The sequence below is a fragment of the Mirounga angustirostris genome, unplaced genomic scaffold (assembly GCF_029215605.1).
Source record: "Mirounga angustirostris isolate CCGP_5_RB_7025 unplaced genomic scaffold, mMirAng1.0.hap1 SCAF_17, whole genome shotgun sequence".
Taxonomy (NCBI): domain Eukaryota; kingdom Metazoa; phylum Chordata; class Mammalia; order Carnivora; family Phocidae; genus Mirounga; species Mirounga angustirostris.
Genome location: NW_026991725.1, coordinates 40118201 through 40142114, shown reverse-complemented (window position 1 = coordinate 40142114; position 23914 = coordinate 40118201). Strand labels below are relative to the sequence as shown.

At 55.3% G+C, this 23914-nt stretch overlaps 2 protein-coding genes across 3 annotated transcripts in view; both read left to right on the top strand.

The window, feature by feature from the left end:
• Window positions 1-15866, top strand: part of JMJD6 (jumonji domain containing 6, arginine demethylase and lysine hydroxylase) — a 32204-nt gene extending 16338 nt beyond the window's left edge. The window contains exons 9-11 of one of the 2 annotated variants that reach the window (XM_064582137.1): window positions 2369-4778; window positions 11470-11539; window positions 15806-15866. The gene's annotated coding sequence lies outside the window, so the exon portion shown is untranslated. The remainder of the gene's footprint in view (window positions 1-2368; window positions 4779-11469; window positions 11540-15805) is intronic. The other variant, XM_064582139.1, reaches the window with a different exon arrangement.
• The window catches only part of MXRA7 (matrix remodeling associated 7), a 28337-nt gene extending 4653 nt beyond the window's left edge, over window positions 1-23684 (top strand). The window contains exons 2-4 of the mRNA XM_045888389.3: window positions 11470-11539; window positions 15806-15902; window positions 22595-23684. Coding sequence (XP_045744345.1) covers window positions 11470-11539; window positions 15806-15902; window positions 22595-22709 — 282 coding nt within the window. The 3' untranslated portion in view covers window positions 22710-23684. The remainder of the gene's footprint in view (window positions 1-11469; window positions 11540-15805; window positions 15903-22594) is intronic.
• The last annotated feature ends 230 nt before the right edge of the window (window positions 23685-23914 follow it).

Here is a 23914-nt window from a genome sequence, read left to right as displayed (position 1 = left end):
TAATCCCTTCCTGGGGGCCCCACTCTCAGGACTTCATGTTACCGTAATTACCTCCAAAGGCCCCACCTCCAAATACCATCACACGGGGGCTTAGGGCTTCAACATATGAATTTGGGGAGGATACAGACTTTCCATCCATAGCAGGTCTAGTGATTTGCTGGGAAGGAAACTGGAAATAGCCCAAATGTCCATTAATTAGGACATTGGATTAATTAGCAAGTTGGTAGAAATAAGTAAGGAAAAGTGCAGAACATAAAACAGTGTGTTCACAGTAATTACAGTGATGAACATCCCTGAACAGAGGACGATGCCCAGAGCTGCAAACAAGAGTTCAGTGTTCGGTAGTGCAAGAGGGTGTTTTATGTGAAGTTGTTTAAGCTCATACTTTTTTTTTCCATGTGAGAGAGAAGTCTGGGGACTTTCCTAATGGCTCAGCTTTGTTCTTTCTTCCAGAGATAGTCTTGTTTGCACACAGAAAATGTAGCTGCCAGTTAGAATTTTCTACTCAGTGGGAAGTAGTAAATTTTTAAAGAACATATCTTAAGGGGCGCCTGGGTGGCTCAGTCGTGAAGCGCCTGCCTTCAGCTCAGGTCATGATCCCAGCGTTCTGGGATCGAGCCCCGCATCGGGCTCCCCGCTCGGCAGGAAGCCTGCCTCTACCCCTCCACTCCCCCTGCCTGTGCTCCTCTCTCACTGTGTCTCTCTCTGTCAAATAAATAAATAAAATCTTTAAAAAAAAAAAAAAGAACATATCTTAAGAAAAAAGCTGTCTAGGTTTGGAGGGTTAGAAAGGAAACGTGGAGCATGTGCCCTTTCAGACAGTCTCTGTTTGTAGCCCTGTTCTTTCCCAGACCATCGGCCTCAGCCACAGTGTGGGAGGGCTGAGACAGCCTGAGACCATTGGTGGATGTGCTTCCTGAGAAATGCCCAATCTCTGGTGGCTCAGGCATTTCTGGAACAACCTGAGTCCGACCACAATCGCTTGGCTGCTGTTAGGGACAGATGAACGAAGCAGGACTTTGATGGGGTTCAGAAACCTCCTCCTGTAAGGGGTGCTCTGCATGGACAGAGCGGCTTGCTGCTCAGTCCGAGCCATGAAGGAGGGCTGGGATGCTGCGCAGGGTGTCCCTGCCCTCCTGCCCGGGAGGGAGAAGGATCGGTCACATCCTCCTGGCCACCGGGGCTGAAGAAGAGCAAATGACATTAACTGGTCCGAAGGAAACCTGGTGTGAGAATTCATGGTACTTGTTCAACTAATATCTTTGCCTCTGAATAGCCATAGGACTGGGGGAAGTCATATAACCTCTGGGCCTCAGTTTCCCCAAATGGAAGGGGTTGAACTAAAACCATCTCTGATCTCTCCTAGAGCTTTCCCATTACCAGCTCCTGTTTCGTGGCCTGTGGGGGAGGGGGTTGTGCATGTGTGCACCCGTGTCTAGTATTTGCAAGTAAGAACTCCCTGCACTCATTGTTAACTCTGGCCAACCTCTGCTTGAGACAGCCCTGGGCATGTTCTCAGCAAGAACCTAATTCTGTGACCTTGGTATTACTAGTGTTTCTCCTGGCCAGATGCTGATGTGCTGATGACTCAGATTCTGAGCTCAATCCCAAGACAAGCAAATACCTCCAGCCCGGTGGTGTCCTGTGAAGATCAGTAAACCCTACTCCTGGGGGGTCACAGCATTCTTATGTTTATTCTTCATGAAGTCTCACCAGTTCCTGTGCCTGTGGTTGAGGCCTCCTTAGAGACTTTAAACACTAAACACCTGTCTTCTATTATGACCCTTAAAGTTGGTCCTGATCAAAGTTCTTCAGCCTGGTTGGTCCCCAACACAGCGATTTCATTTCCTCCCACCCTTCTCGTTCTGGTCATGTCAGTCCATGAGCTCTCCTCCCTGTGCTCAAGCGTCTCTATTTATCCCCTGCCCCCGCAAAACCTAGACACAAAAATTCCACCTAATCCTTGCTGATAAGGGGAGAATGCCCATTTCTGCCCCTGGGTGTTTTTTTTTAATGAGGCTTTTGATGCTCTCCAAATCCTCTTTGTAGGAACAATGCCCAAAACCGTTAATCTGATGGGATTGGATCTGGCATGCTTGGCCATCTGAGCAAGAGAGTGTGTGTAGGGCTTGTGAATGTGCCCTCGATTGGGATGTGAGGTCGGAGTCCAGGATGGCCCTTTTAGTCTGGCTGGTTGAACTCGGCTCTGCAGCCTGGCTCCTCCCTGCCCCCGGGCTTTGTGTGCTGGGCCTGTGTGCTGGGCCGTGAACTCTAGATCTCAATCTACTCCCCCCTTCCCCGAGCCCTGCCTCCTGAGTCAGCCTCTTACCCAGTATTCTTCCTTTGTTCTTTGTCCATGCTGGAAAAGCTCATGCCCATATCAAGTGGACGACTCACTTCTAGGCCTGTCTTCCAGAACACGCTGGCCACTGTCAGCGTGATCAATAGCTGATGGTGCCCAGCCTCTCCTTGAGTTTGACCTCCGGTGGCCGGCCGCCTCCTCAACACTTGCCCGTGGTTGTCCAGTGAGCTCCTGAGGCCACCTGAGACCCCCGTGTCTGTTAAGAGTTCTTGACTTCTGCCTTCGGCCCCTCCCTGCCCCCACTGTTCTTAGTCATCTGCTTGGAGTTCCTCCACGGCCCTCCGAAGCCGCTCAGGCTGAGAGCCCACACGACATCCTCGTTTTCTTATTTTCCGGCCTGAAGTCCCTCCATCAGCAAGTCCTGTCACCTCTGTCTGCGGAGTACCTCCTGAAGTCAGGCTATCCTCTCTCCTGCGGTCCGTGGCTCACCTGGGCTGTGCCATTTGCTCCCAGCGGCTCCCCCGGCTTCCAGCCCGCCCCCCATGTTCCATCTAGCAACGGGCACCATCTTTATCACATGGAAACCACATCCCAGACTCTCCTGCTCCAAGCCCTGCGATGGCTCCCGTCACATGCAGAATTAATTGCGAACTCTCAGCATGGCCCCTGTGGCCGGCTCTGCATCCTGTCCCAGCTGTCCCCGTGCCCCCTCTGCCGTGTCCCAGACCTGCACCTCAGCTGGAGCCTGGGATTTGCTCTTCGCTCTGCCTGGCAGACCCTTCCTGGCCTAGACTTCCACACAGTTGTTCCTCTTCACCTTTCAAGTGTATGTGTCCCCGAGCACCTTGGTGAACATACAGTCCCCAACCCCTACTCCAGCACACCCCCCTCTCTGGCTTTCTTCACGGCACCCCGTGTGGTCTGAGGTTATCCTTTATGTTCGTGTCCATTGTCTGCCGCAGCAGGATGTCGGTTCAGGAGGATGGGCCTGCCACGTTCGTGGCCACATCCCCAGCTGCTATAGCGGGCTCAGCACACAGCAGCGCCCAGTACATGCTTGTTGAATGTGTGAGCTGCAAGAACGACGAAGAGAAGGAATGCCGGTGGCCCCTGCCACAAGGCAGATGATGCCTCCTCATAGCACTGCCCCGGGCAGCGGGCAGAGGCCGTTTCTCCTCGTGCCCCAGGCCTCTGGCCCAGGGCCTTGTGTCTTGTCTGCATGCTGTAGAGCTGTGTGTCATGCCCCAGACTGCCCTGTAAGGTGGTGAGCTCCCCGAGGCTAGAAGTGTTCAAACAGAGACTGGATAACTGGCGATGCATCAGTGCAGCTAGGGTTTTGTCTTGGGTCAAAGCCACATTAGATCACTGGTTTTCCCACATTTTTAAAAGCACTAGATACCTTTTTCCTTCTTCAATCTTAGATGGAAGTCCAGTGTGTAGAGCTAAAGCAGAACTGCTCTGTGTGTGGGGGGGGGGGTCTTGGCCCCTCTATTCCCACCTCCCTCCTTACAGTAATCCCTTCAGTACCGCCTCCCTGCCCCCCATGGAGCTCCAGGGCTCTGCCTGCTGAGCCAGGATAAAAACTGAGCTCAAAACCATTCTCGCCAGGTCCTGTGGCCTCAGAGGACCCCACGCAGATAGAGGAAGGAGGAGCACCCAGAGGTGAATGGGGAAGGGCAGACCGTGTGCCCAAGGCTTTGGTTCCAAGAGTGACCCCAAGTTCCTGCCTGCCCTCCCATGGCACACCCCCACCCCCGTGGGCGGGAGAGGAGAGCACCTCCCAGTAAGCATTAGGGACTGACCTCACGGCCTCTGAAGCAGGAGGACCTCAGAGGCCGGGGATTATTTGAATTGAGCACAGCAGCGGTCATTTTAGGGTTTTAGTAGGAAAAAAACATCATAAAGCTGGCATTTGAAGATGTTCTCAGAGCAAATGAGTTGGGGAAGAGTAAGGTCAAGGACACAGTGCCGTATCCGTATCTGGCACTGAGTGATTGGCAGGAGCATGGAGAATGGGGGTGGGGGGGTGGTGATCGAGAAGTGGAAAGGAAGCGGCTGGCTTGGATCACCCTTCCCAGGCCGTGACAAAGTGTCAAAGATGCTGTGACCGCAGAGAAAAACTGACGAGTTGAGAGGGGCCAGTTTAGGATAAGAAGACGTCAGTTCCTTGTCTAAGGGGATGTGCCTTACCCAGCTGCAAATATGGATTTAGAGGGCTGGCCCGAGCGTCCTCGGCCTGAGCTGTCACTTAGGCGCGCAGTGGCTGAGCTGTTGAGACGTGCGGGCGGAGAGGGCCGCCGTGACCTCTGCCGGCCTGCCCTCCCCGCCCAGCACAGGCGCTCGGAGCGGGCGCCAGCTCTGCGCCCTCTGCTTGCCCGTAGCTGTGCCCCTCTGAACGCACAGGATGAACAGCCCGATGGCCTAATGGACTCTTTCTGGAAGAGGGGAGAGCCTTGTCAGACCCACTCTGCCTGCGGTAGGAGCCGGAAGGCAGCCCCCACACCCTGCCCACTCTTGGTGCCCCCCTTGGAAACCTGCCGACGTGCTGCGGTGGATGGGGCCTGACCCAGGCTGCGGAGGAGGGCATGGGGAATCGTGCGGGCCCCTTGAGAGCTTCCTGTTCTCTGTGCTGGCTGCTGCAGGGGAGGGAGGGACAGGCATCCCCGTGGAAGTGGACCTGTGGTCCTCTAAAATCATCCTGGATTAACCGGGGGGCTTGTTGTAGTCACAGCCCGACTCAGCTCTGGTGGCTGGTCACAGGGTCACAGCAGGTCCTGAGTGCAGGACCCCAGGGCAGAACCATCTCCTCGGGCAGACAGAAAAATGTCTGGTTCTCTCTCTCTGTCTGCCTCTTCCCCACGCCCTGTCTCGGTGCCCCTCTCTCTGTCTCTCTCTCTCTCCCTCCTCTGCTTCAGCGCGGTGCATCAGGCCTGGATCCGCCAGGACAGCCATAAATGGCAATGTGCTGCCTGCAGGCTCGCGCTGGCTCCGAGAAGCCTCCCTCCTTGGCCTCTGGGAGCCCCTGGCCCCAGTGCTTGGCCTCTCCCCCCAGCCAGCCCTCCACTGGAGGAAACGGCTGAATTGGAGAAGTGTCCCGGGACACGTGAAGTTAAAACTTGGGCTCTGTCCAGTAGTGGAATGCTGGGACTCTGGTCAGTGAGGTGAGGGGGTTGGATCCCAGCCCCAGACTGTCTTGGTGACCAGCCAGGGTGACACCAGCTGTCCGTCTCAGAGGGCGTCGCCAATTCACAGTTTTCACGAAACTGGTTTACTTTCTTTTTTTTTTTTTTTAAGATTTTATTTATTTATTTGAAAGAGAGAGAAAGCATGAGGTGGGGAGGGTCAGAGGGAGAAGCAGACTCCCTGCCGAGCAGGGAGCCCGATGCGGGACTCGATCCAGGGACTCCAGGATCATGACCTGAGCCGAAGGCAGTGGCTCAACCAACTGAGCAACCCAGGCGCCCTATTTTATTTTATTTTTTTAAAGATTGTATGTATTTATTTGAGAGAGAGAATGACATAGAGCATGAGAGGGGAGAGGGTCAGAGGGAGAAGCAGACTCCCTGCCGAGCAGGGAGCCCGATGCGGGACTCGATCCTGGGACTCCAGGATCATGACCTGAGCCGAAGGCAGTCGTCCAACCAACTGAGCCACCCAGGCGCCCTGGTTTACTCTCATTAGAGCGCCGTGTGTTGGCTTGCTAGGGCTGCCGCGACCACGTACCAGACTGGGCGGCTTGAAACGCAGACCTGTCTTTTCTCCGGAACAGTGAGGTCCCAGCGCGGGCAGGGCCGCTCTCTCCCGAGGCCTCTGTCCCTGGTGTGCAGGTGCTGCCTTCTCGCCACGTCCTCACAGGGTCTTTCCATGAGCACACGCACCCCTGGTGTCTCTCGCGTGTGTCCTTTCTTACAGATTTCCTCTTAAAAGGACACCAGTCAAATTGGGTTGGGACCCGCCCCATGGGCCTCATTTTAACTTAATTCCTTCTTCAAAGGCCGTCTCTCCAAATGTAGTGACAGTCTGAGATACTTGCAGTTTGGACCTCAGCCTATGAATGTGGGGAGGGACACAGTTCAGCCCACAATGCAGGGTACCTTGCAACCCGCTCAGGACCAAGGGCATTGACCGGAAATGGAGAGTGATGGCCTCTTGCTGGCGTGCAGTCAGCACTCTGAGCACCTGTGGGGTTGTGCTGGCCCCAGGCGTGGTCCTAGCCCAGCTATGTGGGGAAGCAAGCGCAAGGGTGGGTGGGATTCGGACCTCGAGGCCCCCAGGGGATTGCCTTCAGCCAGGGGCAGCCAGTCCTTCGCTGATTCATTCAACAAACACTGAGCTGGGGGCCAGAGCCCCTTCACCTCCCAGTTCAGGCCTGACATCCCCTACCTGCGCTTTGAACCCCCTTCTAGGAGTTCTTCCTGCCTCCGATCCTGCCCTCACTATGCCATTCCACTTCCTGCTCCAAAAATTCCAGTCTCCTCCCGTTTCTCCCCATTTAAAAGCTGCTGGGGGCCCCTCGTTGCCTTGTCCCCTGTAAGATCTCCCCGGTCTGAGCCCTGCCTCCTGACCCCCACCCTGCAATCCCTTGCAACCACATCAAACTCCAGCAAGTCATTGCAAAAGCTCTGATGCTCCCTGCCTGGCGTCCCCTCTGGGGCCTCACTGTGCCCCTCAAGCTCAGCCGAGCTGCCCTCCTCGGGGCCCCTCTACCCTGTTGCTGAGACACACAATGTGCTCCAGAAAACATACCTTCAAAACTGCACGTGCCAAAGCAGGATGGAAGGTGGGACGTGTCGTAAGAAGGAAGGTAAAGAGGTACGGCCTTTCCGACGGCTCTTGCTCCAGCATTTTGTGCATGGTTGCACCTTACCGCCCTCCTTCGCTGTCACACACACAGTTCACCGTCTGGAGGGATGCCCAAGGGCCACCAACTCCAAAAGGACGGCCGTCTTTGTCCCAAGGACACTGTGTACGAGACCCGCGCCCATCTTATTACTGGTATCAGCACTTCCCGTTTTCCTTTCGTGTACACGTTTTTTATAAAATAAGGGCAAAATGCAATAAACAGTGTTTTTGGGGGGGGGCGTTTTAAAGATCTTATTTATTTGAGAGAAAGAGAGGGATCACAAGTATGCAGAGCGGCAGGGAGAGGGAGAAGCAGGCTCCCCGCTGAGCAGGGAGCCCGATGCGGGACTAGCTCCCAGGACCCTGGGATCATGACCTGAGCCGAAGGCAGACGCTTAACCGACTGAGCCACCCAGGCGCCCCAACAGTGTTTTGTTTAATAATGGACTCCTTTCCATCATGGTGATGTCATCTAAAGTAACCCAGAGAAGCCTGCAGGTGGGGGGGCTGGGGGGGCACCTCCCCACAGCACCATTGGAAGCTTCTGTCACTGCCCAACCCTCAGCTGCTGTGCTGCTGGAATCGGACGCAGGTAGCCCTCTCCCATGAGCACTTGACCTGTTCTGAGCTTGCAAAGTAGGGTGTGATCAGACAGTGACAGGGTGACAGCCACTTGGCTCGGTCAGCTTTCGCAAAACTGGGAGTTGAGTCGCTCACGGATAGGGAAAGGTCAGGCTGGAGTGGCCTCGGGGACAAGCACAGCCAGGGGCTCCCACCTCGGGGACCAGAGCTCCCTTCTCCCCCAGCAGAGTTGGGCCATGGGTCCCCTCTGCATGCTGGTCCCTTGCGAGAGGGGCACTGACTGCCTGGGGCAGTGCCCACCGGGCCCACGGGCTTCAAGGGGCATCTTCTGAAGGAAGGGGATTTCTGCACAGACAGAAAGCAGGACGTGGCCAACTCAGCACTACTTTCCAAACTTGATGAAGTCTCCAATAAAAAAAATCTATTTTAGGGCGCCTGGATGGCTCAGATGGTTAAGCGTCTGCCTTCGGCTCAGGTCATGATCCCAGGGTCCTGGGATCGAGTCCCGCATCGGGCTCCCTGCTCTGCGGGGAGCCTGCTTCTCCCTCTGCCTCTCTCTCTCTCTGTCTCTCATGAATAAATAAATAAAATCTTTAAAAAAAAAAATCTATTTTAAATTGCATCCCCATATATAAAGCCACAGAAGCACGCCAGAAATTTTATCAAACGGGAGGCGCCTGGGTGGCTCAGTCGTTAGGCGTCTGCCTTTGGCTCGGGTCATGATCCCAGGGTCCTGGGATCAAGCCCCGCATCGGGCTCCCCGGTCCGCGGGAAGCCTGCTTCTCCCTCTCCCACTCCCCCTGCTTGTGTTCCCTCTCTTTCTGTGTCTCTCTCTGTCAAATAAATAAAATCTTTAAAAAAAAGAAAAGAAAAAAATTTTATCAAATGGTATCTCTGTCTACCACACACATAACACTATTTATCTTTCATTTAATTCCGGGATACAGGGGTACCCCCAAAGTCTTAGTGCAGTTTTAAGTTTTAATAACTTGAGAAATGTAAATGCTACAAAGCTACAACACACATCCGTTGAATATTTACTTATTTAAATTCCTCTTATACTTAGCTTCCTGACATTTGAATGCCAAGTTTTTCATTTTAATTCTTTGTGCGTGCCAGAGTCCGGATGGGTAGGCAGGTGGAGGAGCCCTCTCCCACGGGCACCTTGGCGAGCTGGTCAGCCTCCCTTGAAGTCATGTCCAGGCGGTCAGGTGTGTATCAAATCAAGATCAAAAGGCTGGTGTCACAAAGGCGGTCCCTCAGCCACTGAACCTCGGGCCATGAATATTTTTTGGAAGTTTGAAAATCAACTAGAGCTATATCTAGCGCTGGACTGTGGTAATTACATGAATTTGAATGAGAAACAATCAATATATTTAAAATGTAAATAACCTTTCCAATGTCGTTTTTTGGTATGTTTTTAGCATTTATGCTTCTGAAATTATTAAAGTTGAAAACCACACTAAGACTCGGGTTGCATATTTTAAAAAAAAATCAGTAGCGACCTCTAAATTGCTTTCCTAACCTGCCAGTGGGACCACAACCACAGTTTAAGAAACAGAACACTTCAGAAGTCAAGTGCAAGATTTAAACATAGACCAGTCTCCCCCCGGGGAGAGTGTTGGCAGGTCAATCTTCACTGTGTCCCTCTGGGATGGTGGGGTCTGCCTCGGCTCTTGATGTTCTTACCTTGGATGGCAATTATTTGTGTAGGTGTCTTCCCAACTGGATCATGAGTTCCTTGAGGGAGGGACTGTGCTTATTTCTCTTTTATCTTGGTGTCCCTCACACATAATGGGAGAATCGACCTCTCTAGTCTCGATATTGGGCTGATTTCTGGGGTCCAGCCCTGAATGGGTTAATGGCTGTTTGTCTCTCTTTTTTTCTTTTTCTCTTTCTTAAAAAAAAAAGAAAATCAGATTTCACAGTTCAGAGACCCCTGTGTAGCATTCCTTAAATATGTTAGGAGCAATTAATGCATATTCATATATATTATTAGAAAATCCAAATATACTGAAGTGTATGAGATGAACAGAGAAGGGCCACCCCTCCCCCAAGGTAGCCCCGCCCCCAAAGGTAGTCACTGATCACAGTGCCTTTCGTGTCCTTCCAGAAAACCTTTCCTCAGCATTTATGAGCATGGAGGTGCCTTTCCATTTTTATATTTACACCGAGAAGATTGCCCCTCTCACATTGCGCTGCCCCTTGCTTTTTCACTCTTGGTGATTTACCCTGATGCATTTCTCACATCAGTTTCTGTGGTTGCCTCCTTTTTAAAGCACAGTGTCGCATGGGGCATGCATACCGTGCCAATTTTAACCTATTAATATCGTGGTGAACTTGTTAACCAAATATATTTAACTGTAAGAGATTTAACTCTAAGGATGAACATTTCCTTGTTTCCAGTTTGGCGTGTTTTCTGCTGCACACAGAGTCCTTGTATAAAAACCTGAACATATGGTTTTCCAGTCCAGGGCAGATCCCCAGAAGTGGGTTTGCTGGGTCAAAGGGATGTCTCCTTTTCCTGCCTCCCCCGAAGAGGCCTGCCCCCCTCCCCACAGCCACAAAGACGCTTTGCTGTGCAAAATCCTGGGGGGCATCACCGCGGTGCTCAGGGCAGCGTGGCTCCCATCTTGGTGGTGCTGAGCTTGCTGGACACTGCTAAGCGGAGAAGTCCGGCTCCTGCCTCCCGCCCTGCCCCTCCTGGCTGCATTTTGTGTGAGTCCCAGGAAACTCAAGGCCTTTCGGGGTTTGCCACTCATCACCGGCCGTTGGGCTTGTGCAAACTTGCAGGCCAGCTTCGCTCGCCCTGTTTTGTGAGGGAGCCTGCTGCAGGCCGCTTTGTGCGCCTGCCCTGGGAGTGGAGTCCCAAAGGCCTCGGCGTTCTGCACAATGAAGGCCCCAGGGGAGGAGACGCCTGATTTCCAAGCAGCTCAGGCTAACTGGCCAGACCTCCCTGCCATCAGACTCTGGCCGGCCAGGACAAGCAAGCGGGCGACTTTCTCCTCCTGTGTGTGCTTCCCTCTCTAAACCCGCAGATGTGTCCGTATTTGCCCTCTGGCTTCCCCTCACAGTTCCCTGGGCCGCGCCTAAAATCCCTGTAGCTGGAGGATCAGCGCATCCCAGTACCCCCCAGCATTCCTGCAGGTTGAAGTCACTCCTTCCTCCCAAGAAGGCCATCTTGGGACACTCCTTCCAGCCATCTGTTTATTGAGTCCATTGGTGGGAGAACGCTGGGCCTGAAGGAGGTGGAACTCCAATTTTGGAAAGATGGACACTGAAACTGTTAGGGGTAGAAACAAGGTGCCAGGAGGCAGAGACAGAGTCTGCGCCCATGAGCGCAGCTCCTCTGTGATGGCCCAGCCCTGTCTGGGCTCCAGATGGCCCGCCAGCCCTCCTCTTGTGCCTTTAGTTCTAGTCACTGGAGCAGGGTGGGGGCGGGGGCGGTCCCCTGTCCTGTTACCAAAATGGCATCCAAAGGCTTTGACAGGCCACCCACCCAGAAAGCATAAAGGGACTGAGGTTCAAAGGTCAAAAGCACAGCTCCTTGGGCCACAGCCTCCCCCTTGTCATCTCGGCCACACAGCGTTTGCGCAGAGCTCACACAGCTTCCACCCGCTGGTTGACCATTGCCCCCAGGGTCGGGTGGCTTTCACCAAGGAGTCAGGCACCTGGATGACCGTATCAGAGTGAACCCTCTCGAGCTCCTGGCACCCGGTGCTGACTCTCTCCTTGTCTTGCAGGAAGAGGAGCAGGAGAAGGAGCAGGATGGCCAGGAGGGCCCACCCCAAGCAGTGCCTGAGGAAGAGGATGGTGAGTAGGACCCAGCCTCCAGACTGCAGCTCCCCAGCCCTGTCGCCTTTGCTCTTTCTCTCCCCACTTTCCTGTCTCACACTGAGTTGTCTTCCGAATACAGAAGGCCCATCTCGCCAGTAAATCGAGCACCCTGACCTTCCATTTCCTGCCCTGCCTCCTAGCTCCTCTCCGGTCACTGCTTGTGCATTTCAGTTTCTTGCCAAGCGTCTCCCGATCTATCTGATGGGGACAAAAGCCACTCACAGGGCCACTGCCCAGGCGTTCTGCACAATGAAGGCCCCAGGGGAGGAGACGCCTGATTTCCAAGCAGCTCAGGCTAACTGGCCAGACCTCCCTGCCATCAGACTCTGGCCGGCCAGGACAAGCAAGCGGGAGTGACCGGGAGCATTAAGAAAACTGGCCAATTGAAAAAAAAACAAAAAAAAACAACAAAAAAAACCTGGCCAATTGGAACCTGACCGGGTGGAAGGCCGTGGGTTTGCCCTGGGCAGCCCCAGGGGCCAGTGTCCTGGACAGACAGAGACAGAACCACACATGGTCTGGGTTTCTGCTGGGTCTGTCGTGTTTTATTTCTTTAAAAAAACAAAAACAAACAAACAAAAGCAACATGTCAACACTTGTTAAATCTATATGGAAAGTACATGGAGGACTTATTACTCGTACTTTTGTTTATGTTTGAAATATTTCATCATTTTTTAAAAAGTGGGACTGTTGCCGTGGTTTTCAGCTGACTGCTGGCAGGAGCAGTGGAAAGAGCGGGTTGCAGGAATGCCGTGATCACGGCTGGTGTGGGCGTGTGGGCCAGCAGCAGGGCAGCGCTGGGGGGCCCACAGCTCCCCACTGAGGCCCCATGGGGCTGGGGCTTCTCAGTACTGCCTCAGAGGAGGAGGGAAGGGCGGGCAGCTGCGGAGGTGGGAGGGGGGTCACCTGCTCTCCCTGGAGCCCTTGGTTCTCCTCCATCATCTGCAGGTTAGAGATGCACAGGAACTGTGGCCCTGGGGTCTATCCCTGCCCCGTGGCGCCAGGTGGCTGCAGGGATGCCCAAAGTCAGGATCCTGTTAGTGACTCGGGGACACAGAAAGGGGCTGGAGCCGAGGCTGCCAGAGGCCCCTGGCCAGGACAAGGAGAGGCTCACACCAGCCTCACACCCTGCGTGGTCAGGGGCCCTCCCTGGTCAGGGGCCCTCCCTCCTTGTCTGACTGCTGCCCCCTGGACATCCCCCACCCCCCAGCCGCCTCCTGCCAGCTCTGACAAGGCGAGGGAGGGGAGGTTTGTGGCCGCAGCTGTCCGAGGAAAAGAGGAGCAGGCCCCCAGTCCCTCTGCAGTGAGCAGCTCAGCTCTCAGGCTAATTGATTAGTGTCGCTCAGACACCCTCCCTGAGCGACCTGGTGACTCACAGAAGGCTGCAGGAGGAAGTCCTGCTCCCAGGAGGCCCTCACATCAAAACCTCCCGGTCTAGCGAAATTGGATGCGACTGTGTATCCCTTGGTACACCACATTCGATGTGATTCAGTGAAAGCCTTTTCTAGTCGTTTGTTCTGCCTGGCCCCGAAAACCTCAGACTAATCAGACCTGCCCCATAAATGGAAACCTTGAGTCGTACCCAGCTGGCAGAATTTTTTATGTTTTATTTTTCTAAAACATAGCAACACAGTGACCTTGACGTTGAGGTTAATTGGTTTTCTTTGTCTGGTGGGCCAGTATGGAGCGTAGGTTGTGAGCTCATGCTGAGACCGCAATCTCTGTGTGATTCCGCCCCTCTGGCAGGCTTTTTGGGGCTTTCCGGACCACCAAGGACCCAGGCCCCTCAGACAGCAGCTCTGAATCACTCAGCAAAGTACCCAGATTGCCCGATGCAGGCAGCCCACACCTGGTGCTGTTGGAAGCCCCGGAGTTCTGTGGGCCCACAAGGAATGGAACTCTCCCGCCTTTGCTTGTTGGCCTGAGCAGAGCTCAGCCTGGAGGAAGAGCCGGCCAATGGGGGCTGGAGTCCCCAGTGAGGAGCGGTGGGACCTCACTCCCCTGCCTCTGCACCAAGCCCCATCTCACCCGGAGGAAGAACCAAGTCCCCTCCCCCGCCCTTGATGACCTGGCCCCCCCCTCTCTGCCACCCAGGGCCACTGGCCTCCTTGCTTTGCTGGATCTGTCTCCCCAGACACTGCAGGGCTCAACTCACCACATCCTCTCAACTACCATCTGCAAAACCCATCCTGATGCCACCCCCACCCCACCCCCGGTGAAGCTTCCAAGCAGCTCCCTCCCTGCCTCCCACACCCCCATCCTTTCTGCAGAGCACACGTGACCAACTTCAGACTGCATTTGACTTATCTTTGCTTGCTGTATGTTTTATTCACTGCTAAGTCCCCAGCCCCTAGCATAGTGCTCACTAAATATTTGCAGAAAGAATGAAGAGCAAAGGAATCCTTGTACAGATGTAGTAACTTCTTCCTAAGGCAAGGCTTCAGCCCCTGGGCAGTTGGCTGGGGTGAGGGGGCCACAGGAGGACTGTGGAGCCCACCAGCCTTCTCCTCCCGGGCGAGGTTTTGGAGAGAACATGGCCCCCATCTCATAACATTTGGGTTTTGAATTTGCATCCAGAACCTTCTTCCTTCAGCCCAGAGAGAAGCTGAATCCGAGCGGCCAAGGCGTTCTCCTCCCCCTGGGCCCACACCAGCCTGTCTGATCAGGCAGGACAGCCCCCAGCCAGAGGTGAGGGTGGCCTGGGGCAGGATGTGGAGGTGTTTGAGATTCCTGACGTTGGAGTGACAAAGAGGTAAACCCTCTAGAACAGAACTGAAAAGGACTACATCTGTGTGGGAGGGTGATTTGCTGGCCTCCGCATTTCCCTTACTCAATTCTTTAAGCCTTCCTGGGAATTAGACAAGACAAGCCATTCAGTCTCTGTTCCGGGGGTGGCCGGAGGCCGTCTGCCCTACACCTACTTCAGGGCATCAGTTCCCGAGGGGACTCTCTCCTCCTGGATGCTCATCCCAGGGCGATGCTCTGGAGGGCTTTCCTCTTCTGCCCTGCCGCCCGCATCTGTGTGCCCAGCCCCTGTCCTTGCTCCCTGTGTCACGTTCCTGCTTTCCTCTGCTCAGACCTCTGGTGTGCCCTCCTCAGGCCTCGAGAGCGTTTTTTGTTTTTGTTTTTAAGATTTTATTTATTTATTTGAGAGAGAACACATGAGAGGGGGGAGGGTCAGAGGGAGAAGCAGACTCCCTGCCGAGCAGGGAGCCCGATGCGGGACTCGATCCCGGGACTCCAGGATCATGACCTGAGCCGAAGGCAGTCGCTTAACCAACTGAGCCACCCAGGCGCCCCGAGAGCGTTTGTTTTAAGGCAGCTAGGAGTCTGCTCTTAGGGGTTGGCAAATCCTGGTACAACTATTCAGTAATATGTGCCAGTTGTGATACCCAAATTCAAAACGGTGTGAAAAATGCCACATCACTCCCATGTCCTACCGTGGGCTGGATGCATTGTTTCAGATTTCCTTTTTTTTTTTTTTTTTTAAAGATTTTATTTATTTATTCATGATAGAGAGAGAGAAACAAAGGGAGAAGCAGGCTCCCAAGGAGCAGGGAGCCTGATGCGGGACTCGATCCCAGGACCCTGGGATCATGACCTGAGCCGAAGGCAGACGCTTAACCATCTGAGCCACCCAGGCGCCCCTGTTTCAGATTTCTAATCACTGGTGGGCATCCCCAGGCCCCGGAGCTGGAGGACCACAGCAGGAGGCTCAGGAGTCCCTGTGAGTCAGGGAGCCCAGCACCCTGGCACAGCCTGCTCTGTCTGATGTGATTCGCCCCCCAGTAATGGGGGGACTTCAAAGACGAGGGTAGGCCATCCTCACAGACCGGCTTGGCGGGAGCCTTTGCTAGAGCGGGGCAGCCAGACTGCCGTGTGGACGGCTCAACCCAGTCTTGGAGGGGAACCATCGTTTGGTGGCTGGAGCTGTGCTGTTTGAGGAGGGGGACTGGTTTCTCCCCAGCTGTTTTGTTTTTGTCTCTGTATCCCCACTTGGAGCTCCTAAGTTGCCGTGGGACTTCATGGACAGAGTGTGGGAGGAAGGCCTGTCCGGCAAGAAGACACGTCGCAAGCACCCTCTCTGAGGCCCAGCAGCACCTGTGTGGGGAACTGGGGGGACCCCCTCTGGCCCAGACGGCCCTTTTGAAACTAACAAAAGGGGAAGGGGACCCTGAGTCTGGGGGAGGCCCCCAGCACTCAGACCCTTGCGCCGGCTCTGACCCCGTCTCCTCTCTGCAGGGGGAGAGGTCTTCTCCTTTAAATACAGCCCCGGGAAGCTGCGGGGAAACCAGTACAAGAAGATGATGACCAAAGAGGAGCTGGAGGAGGAGCAGAGGTAGGCCGTGCACCTTCCTCTTGGGACCGCAGGGCACCAGGCGCCGAGCCCTGACCGTCCTGCCCCTGCGCACTCGGGCGAGCCGCTGCCCCCACCCGCTGCCACGCCCCCATCTCCGGTTTAGGGGATCTTTCCTGTCCTGGCTCTCCTCAGCCAGGCTCGCTTTCCCCTGGAGACAGTCCCCTCGGGGGAGCTGGGGAGGAGGGCAAGGCGGCTGAACCCCTCCCCTGCCCGCCTCGCCCCCACTGGAAAGGGAAAAGCGAGAGGCCGGCAAGGGCCCGGAGCAGATCCCTCACACGGCGAGTTCATGACAAAACCGGTCTGTCACTGCAGGACAGGGCGCCATCCTCCCTGCTCGTCCATTTGGCAGCTCCCCTCCCTCCCGCCCCTCCTCGCCCAGCGTCTGCGGCCGGTTTGTGTCTGTTCTCCCACACAACTGCAGCTGCCTAGCTTCTCAGCTTCACGGCCCGCGCCCCCGCCAGACACCCACTGCACACCCGTGGGCCTCCCTCCATCCCGCCAGGGTGCTAAGGAACACTCTGGAAGCAGCAGAACAGCTGGGGAGAGAACCAGTGGTCAGACCCCCAGCCCAGCTGTCTCCTGCACGCCCCCCTGGGCCGGCCTGGAGCCTGGCGTGCTGTGCGTTGTGCTTCGGCCCAAGCAGGCGTCTCAGCGGGAGCCCAGGCTGGGGTCCTAGGGTCACAGAGGACAGGAGGGCTTATTCGAATCCATAACTCACACACCCTTTCGTTGCCGCTGGCCACGCCACTCAGGGTCCCTCAAAAGTCAGAAGCTGCTTTGCCTGCGAGAATGCCCACTTCCCCTCCCCCAGCTGTCACCCGCCTCTTCCAAACCTGGCCTGGAAGGCTCTTCCCCTGGGGCGGAGGGGTGGCAGCGTAGGCACAGCCTGAGGAAGACCCGGAGCAGGGGAAGGTGGCCTCCACGGGAGCCCCCGCACCCCCGGTGCTGGTGACACTGCCTCTGAGTGTGACCCGGTTTGCTGCCTTTATATTTCAGGATTGAGCTGACCTCTGACCTCACTTCCCTGTAGCAAGTTCCTTAGGTCCTGAGCCACACATATTCTTGCAAATCCTTTTGGTAAGGAGACTGACTTCTTAGACCAGTGGTGCTTCCCTCCTCCTGTCTGGTAATGTGTCCCCAACATGAGTGTCGCGGTCTAAACCTCCCCTCCTCCGCCGCCTTCATAAGCAGTTGGTACATTCTGTGCACCAAGCGGTCTCACTCTTCGCTAGCACGGGGGTCGCTGTGTGACCCGGCCCCCCTCCCAGGGCTGCAGGGTTCTGGGAGCCCAGGGGACATAAGTTCCGGGTGGGCCTCATGGACCAGCTGGTGGGGAGCTAGCGCCCCCTTGTGAGGCTGGGGGCCGAACTGTCGTCCCCCTCGGGAACCACTGGGTGTCGCCCTGCCACTTCGTCCTGCCCTAAGAAGCAAGCCTCGTGTGGAAAAAAAAACCCAAACCCTTGTGGTGGGACAGGCAGGTTTTCCGGGTCAGAGGAAGGAGTGGCCGACTGCAGCCCTGGTCAGTAAGCTCGGTGTGACTGAAGCGTGGCCACTCTTTCGTTTTCCCGTGGTCTGTGGTGGCTTCCACGCCGCTGTGGCCGGGGCAAGTAGTTGCAGCAGAGAACACGTGGCCCACAGGGCCCAGAAGAGTCAGTATCAGGCCCTTTACAAAAAACATCTGCAGCCCCTGGATTAAGAATAGGGAGGGCGGGATGCACCTGGGGTCCCGCAGAGGTCCCTGTGGACAGAGCTGTGGCCAGGACAGGCCTGATTCCGGGGGCTCGGGCAGGTGCTCCTTGTGGATGTGAGGAGCCATTGGAACAGAAAGGACAGTTAGGGGACAGATGCCAGGCCTCAGGCTGCGGGGTCAGATGGCCACCATCCCTGGGCTCCGAGCCAGGACCTCGGGAAGAGGGAGGGAAAGTCTCTTCTCTGTTATGATTAGACAGCAGACTCTGCATCGCCCAGGGTGGGTCTCTCCCCGACAGGGTCTTGGGGGGCCTCTCGCACCGATTCACACTTGGCTCTTCTGTGGGGTGGAGACCGTGCCCTAGGGCTGCTCTTGGGGTGAAGGAGGAGCTCTCCTCTCCTCATCTGCAGGCTGTGCCCCACGTTGAGAAGGAGGGGCTGGTGGACTTTGCGGCCCTTAAACACGGTCCTCGCTCAGTTTGATGCCATCCTCACAGGGTGGAGCTGGAGTTCATGTTCATTTTCATTCCTGCCCTTCCCCAGCATGCTCCCCACAGCTGTTGCATGCATCCACCTGTGCCGTCTGCTTGCTGTCTCCTGCCCCTGCATGCGGCCAGCCCACAGGGCACGGCGTGGGGCCCCTTGACCTGCACCCCTCTTGCAGCTGCTTCTGTCCCTCTTGTGGTGATGCTTGGGGTTGCAGAGGCTGGCGAGTTTGGCTCCGTCTCCTCATCTAAGCACGGTAGTTCCCGTGTGGCCCGGGAGAGCCGGCGGGCGCAAGCTCGTTCTGGTCCCAGCCGAGTCTAGGAGACGGTCCTAGGAGTGCCAGGATGAAGAAGAACATGTATATGGTTGTTAAACCACTGAAACCGCAGGCCAGCGAAGTGTGCCCTCTTCTTTGCCTGTCAGATTCTTTCCCACCAAACTCTGCCTGTTTCTAATCCCTTTCCTGGCCCTCTGGGTCCCAGTTGAGTTGCAAGCTAGTAAAGAAATAAATGCTGCAAGTCCCTGACTAAATTTATCAACTCAGTCAATAAAGCAGTAGTAGGCAGAGCCCGAATCCTTAGTGGGCACATGATCCAGCATCCCCTAAAGCCTCACCTTATACATTCTCAGGGCAGAGCACTTAGGAAGCAGGACTAAAATCAAGACCCCAGATCGTTCCTCTGCGTGTTTAAATGAACATTCCCATCCTTGGAATCGCTTACAGGTCAGCTTCCTTCTGCCTGAGGGGCTGAAAATGGCCGGGTTTGCGAATCCAGAGCAGGTTGCTGCCTAAGGAAGGCCCTGTTCTGTCACGGTCTGCCCCCTCCTCCGAGGCTTCTCCTGGGGCTCAGGGCTCGCGGCATCCTTGGCCAGCCAGTCTCTCTGGGAGGTGCCACGTCTAGCTTCAGAGCGTGGCTGGGACAGTGGGCTTGCAGGCTGCTGACGCTCCTCCGGCTCCCGGAGCTAGTGAAGCTGGAGAGCTTGGCCAGCTTGGCAGGAAAAAGAAAAAGCAGCCCTGCCCACTCCTGTCCTGTGCGCCATCTGTTCTTCCTGCCTTCTGGTCCAGAGGAAAGTCTAGACCAGGCTGGCTCTGATAGACGGGAACCTGGGACCCCAGCACCCACTCCATTCTGAAGGTCCTCAGAATGTCCTGACCTTTCTGGAAGGGGACACGACTCTGGTGGAGGGTGTTTTGTACGTCATCACAGGCAAGGGGGAGAGGAGGCCGGGGAACCCAGGCTGTGGGATATTCTGGTGTCTGCAACCTGGTGAGTCCACAAAGGATTAGCCAGTGTCAATGTTTGGAAACACGCGTGTCTCTGATCTCCAGAAGAGGGCGCCAGAGGGACAAAATCGGGTCCCCTGCGATCCCTCGTCCTCCGGGGTGTCCTTGAGAAAAGGTGGACACACATCCTAGGGTGCCAGTGGCCCCAGCGGGGACAAACCCCGCCAGCGGGAATAGGGAATAGAAGCACGTGATAGGATGGCCCCAGTAAAGCAGGTAGTCAGAGATCGGAAGCACCCAGTGTCTGACCTGCCCAGAGGTAGGGTCTGCCCGACCTGACTATGTGCCTCATGGACTCCGGACTCAGAATGGGGTGCGGCGGGCTGCTGAGGTCCCGTGCCGGGTCAGGCCAGCTCTGGGGAACAGAGTGTCCTGCTGCAGGTGACGAGAAGCAACCTGCCCCGTGTCGGAGAAGCCAGTGTCCGGCCTGGCGTCTGCAATCCCAAACATCCTCCTCCACATCCCCGTTTCCCATTTCCTCCCCCACGATACTTGTTAGATGGAAGAAGTAAAATAAATGATCTTTTCTCCCTATTTCTCTTTACAGAACCGAAGAATAATGAAGTTATCCTTAGCCTCCTGCTAAAGGCTTTTCCTTTTGGCATCTAAAAAGCTTGAGAGATAAAATGGAAATCCCCAGAGAGGAGCCATGCAGGCTCCCAGGTGCCTCTGGCCTGCATAAATCCGCTGGGACCCAGACCCTCCATCAGGACCTGTCCCTCAGCGGGGAAGGTGCCGGGAGTGCCTTGGCCCCCGGGGTAGAGGTGTTCGTCCCTGTCGGTGTGGATTGCTTGGTTAAGCAAGGGTTTCGTAGACTTTGGTTTTTCTTATCGCTGAACCCTACTCTCCACTCACCGTTCACACCTGTGATATCAGCGGTGACAGCCCCCTTATCATTTTAAACCAGTGTAGCTTCACTCTAGTGCCCCCACCCCACCCCCAGCCCACACTGGCCTTTTCCTTCCCTGGAGCCAAACCGAGAAAGACTCTGAGGCAGAGCTCCTGTGCTCATCAGCTGCTCAGGGAGGGTGGACTGTCCTCCTTTCCCTGGGGGCCCACTTCCCTCTTTCTATCCGGTGGCTCGGTTGTTGGGGGTGAGGGACGCGTATTGATGGCCCCACAGCAGGGAACCAGCGACAACTCTAGATCTGTGTCGCCCTTAGTCTTCATTTAGAGGAGGCTGGAATCCAGGCCTCTAGTGGCTCAGAGGCCTTTTCGCTCTCACCAGCTCAGCCGAATCTCCACCTTCCCTTTGGCAGAAGCAATAAGAATAGTCTGCTTGAAATAAATTTCTTGACTATGCCGTTTCCTAGAAGGTGTCATAGATAAGTTAGAATTTCACCAGATAATGAGATCAGTCCCAGATCTGTTTCTTGGAATTTTATATTGGACAATATTTATATTATACCAAACTAATCTGCAGTTTTTAGATGTGTTGGTTAAAACATTTTTTTAAAGCAGTAAGTTTATAGAAAAATATTTTCCATTTAATGGAAGGCCGGGATGCCAACCCCTGGGGCATGTTACATTCCCAGTGACCTTCTCCTCTGGGCCTACAAGCTTAGGTTCAGGGCCGTAGTGCAGATAAGGCGATGGTGGGCGCGCCCACATCGAGCCACGTGACGAGTAGATTTACCCTGTTGGCACTCCTGTCCCCACTCGGCAACAACAACAGCCTTATCCAGGCTGGGATCTTACTGCTACAGTAAGTAGGTGCCGCCCTCCCGGGTTAGTTACCGAACTAGTTAGCTGTCTGGACTCTTTCTGCACGTGGCTTGTAGGCGCCAAGCCTCACGTACTCCTGATGGCTTGGATCTGTGTATTCAGCCTTTGTTCAGCCCAATAAACTTTGAGTAGATGATCTCGGTTACTGTGTGTTTTTTCAGTTTTGCTTTGTTTTTAAGAAATAATCTCCTTTGAAACCCATTAAAATTTGAGCTCTCTCTCATTTTGATGCCTATTACTCTCTAGCAGAGTGCAAGTCATAGGTCCACCCTGTTAAAAATGCCCAGGCGCCACAGCCGTCAAAAATATCTGAGAATATGTGTTCACTCTGGGCGGGAGGGACTGTGATTCCGTCCAAGGAGCTCAACACACACTTTCTCCTCCAGAGAGGAAAACGGACTGTAGAAATCACATTCCCAGGGCAACAAAGTGAGGCTGGGATTTGGGACTTCAGTATTTGAGTCTCTAGATGCTGCTCTAGCCAGAAAACCAACTTCGGGATGGGAGATACGGGGTTCCTGCAGGAGGAATCTGTTGGGACGCATGTGTAAGACCAGACGCTCGGAGCCCGCCCCGCCTCAGGCAGCGTTCTGGGTGCTGGGTGGCCAGAGGTCGTGCCAGAGCCCAGCCACGCGGGACCTGCCGTCTTTTGGCATTTCTGGCTGCAGGGAGGGGCTGAGAGGGCCGGGGTGCAGGGTGTGGTGGCCCGGAGACACCACAGAAGCCAGAAGCCAGCGTGCTGACAGCCCCGCGCGGAGCGGAACGAGCAAGCCCCAGACCGTCCCTGCTTTCTGCGGCAGTCTTGCCCCGACCTTGCAAACTGTTTGCGCTCCTGGGAGTTGCGCTGTGCTGGTCAGATGGTGTGGCCGAGCCTCACAAAGACAACAGCACGTCGGTCCCAGCTGCCCAGCCCATTCTGTGGCAGGAGGGACGGGGCCCCACTGGCCACGAGGTAGCTGTGCTAATCAGGACAAGGCGCTCCTTCCTCTGAGCAGTGAGACCCCATGCCAACCCTGCCCCCCGGGTCAAGCCCCCATGTACACCTCCGCGTGTGCCCCCTACGTCTCGGCTGGTCATGGTTTTTGTCCTCATCCCTCTAAACTGAGGCTGTCGCTAACCTGTTTCTTCACGGGCTCGCGCTCCAGCCACTTAACAGAACGGGCCTCTCCCCATTACCTCCCGGGACGTGCCAGGTCAACGCTAAAAGGGGGCCCAAGGGGAACCCACAGGGTCACTTGGGCCCTCCCCAGACCCGCAGGGAACACCCAAGACATAGAGCCGGCTTTTAGAACCTTCCAGCTGAGGTCGTTCGGCCACGCGAGCTCGTGGGTTTTGAGTGGGTTTCGCTTCGGTTTGATTTTCTTCTTGCCTGGAAAGCAGACACGGCAGCAGCCAAGAGCGCAGGGCCCCAGCCCCGGGCGCACATGGCGACCCCCCACTCCGGGCTCGGAGCACCCTTTTCCTCTCTGTCCTCTCTTCCCCACAGAGTGCAGAAGGAGCAGCTGGCTGCCATCTTCAAGCTCATGAAGGACAACAAGGAGACGTTTGGGGAGATGTCCGCGGGCGACGTGCAGGAGCAGCTCCGGCTCTACGACATGTAGGCGGCCCTGGCCCTCACGTGCAGACGTCAGCGGGCCCCTTCCCTCCCCCACGCGTAGCCATAGAGGTGGATGACACACGGATCGCGCAGTTGCCACAGTTAGGCCTCCTTTTACGGGAATCGGGATCCTTGTCGTCAGAGTCAGACTTGTTTGCTAAGAGCATGCTCCCCTCCTGCTTCCTCCCATGCACTTACAGAGGCTTCCAGAAAGCCTTCTGAGGCAGAAGGAGGGTGCAGCGTTGTTAGACTGGACACCCAGGCAGCAGGACCCGTTACCCCTCTTCCCCACAGCACCCCGAATCCTTTCCACACCAGGTGCCCGGAGTGGTGGGGGGCTGTGCCCGGGGGTTCAAGCTGCTGCCTGCCCTGACTCGAGCGTCCTTTTAGCAAAAACCTTAACTCAACACCCACCTTCCGTGCTGGAACAGATCAGTGTAATCAGAGCTGAGACCCACGAAGAGCTCCTCCCATTTAAGCATGAGACTTAACTTTCCGTGTAAGGAAGGGAGGCTCATTTGAGTGCTTATCACGCAGCCGGGACCATGCCCGCTGCTAGGGAGAGACATCCAGGATGTGACATGGTGCCCACCATTAGGGGGATGAAGGTCCTCCAGATGCTAGGGAGAGACATCAAGGATGCGACATGGTGCCTACCTGTAGGGGGACGAAGGTCCTCCAGAGGAGACGGGCATGTGTGCAAGGAAAGAGCATCTCCCCAGACAGCATGCAGGAAAACACCAAAATGACCTGACGGGACAGGACACCTCGGGCTCAGTAGGTTTCCGGGAGTTCAGCCAGCGCCGGACAAGGCGAATACAGCAGCTCCTTCATGCTGCACGGGCCCTGTTTCTGCTCACCCCATTGGCAGGAAAACTCACAGCAAACGGAGTTAGGGAGGGTCTGCTGAGGAGAGAACCTATGAAGTTCTTATAAATATTTTGTATTTGCCGAAATAAAGCTAAATCAACACAGTGAACTCAAAGAAGCAGTGGCCTTTTGCGCACCTGACATTAGTGATGGTGGGGGTGAGTTACTCTCCTTCCTTCCTCTCTCGCTCGCTACTAGAATTCTCCTTGAGCACCTCCCCTGCCTATGGCTGTGATTCTTTTGCTTCCTTGCTGACACTCTGCCCAGGAGGAGGGTCTGCTCTTCTATCCCAGTATCGGTGGTTCTTTCTTTTATAAAATTTATCTTTTTGTCACTGCT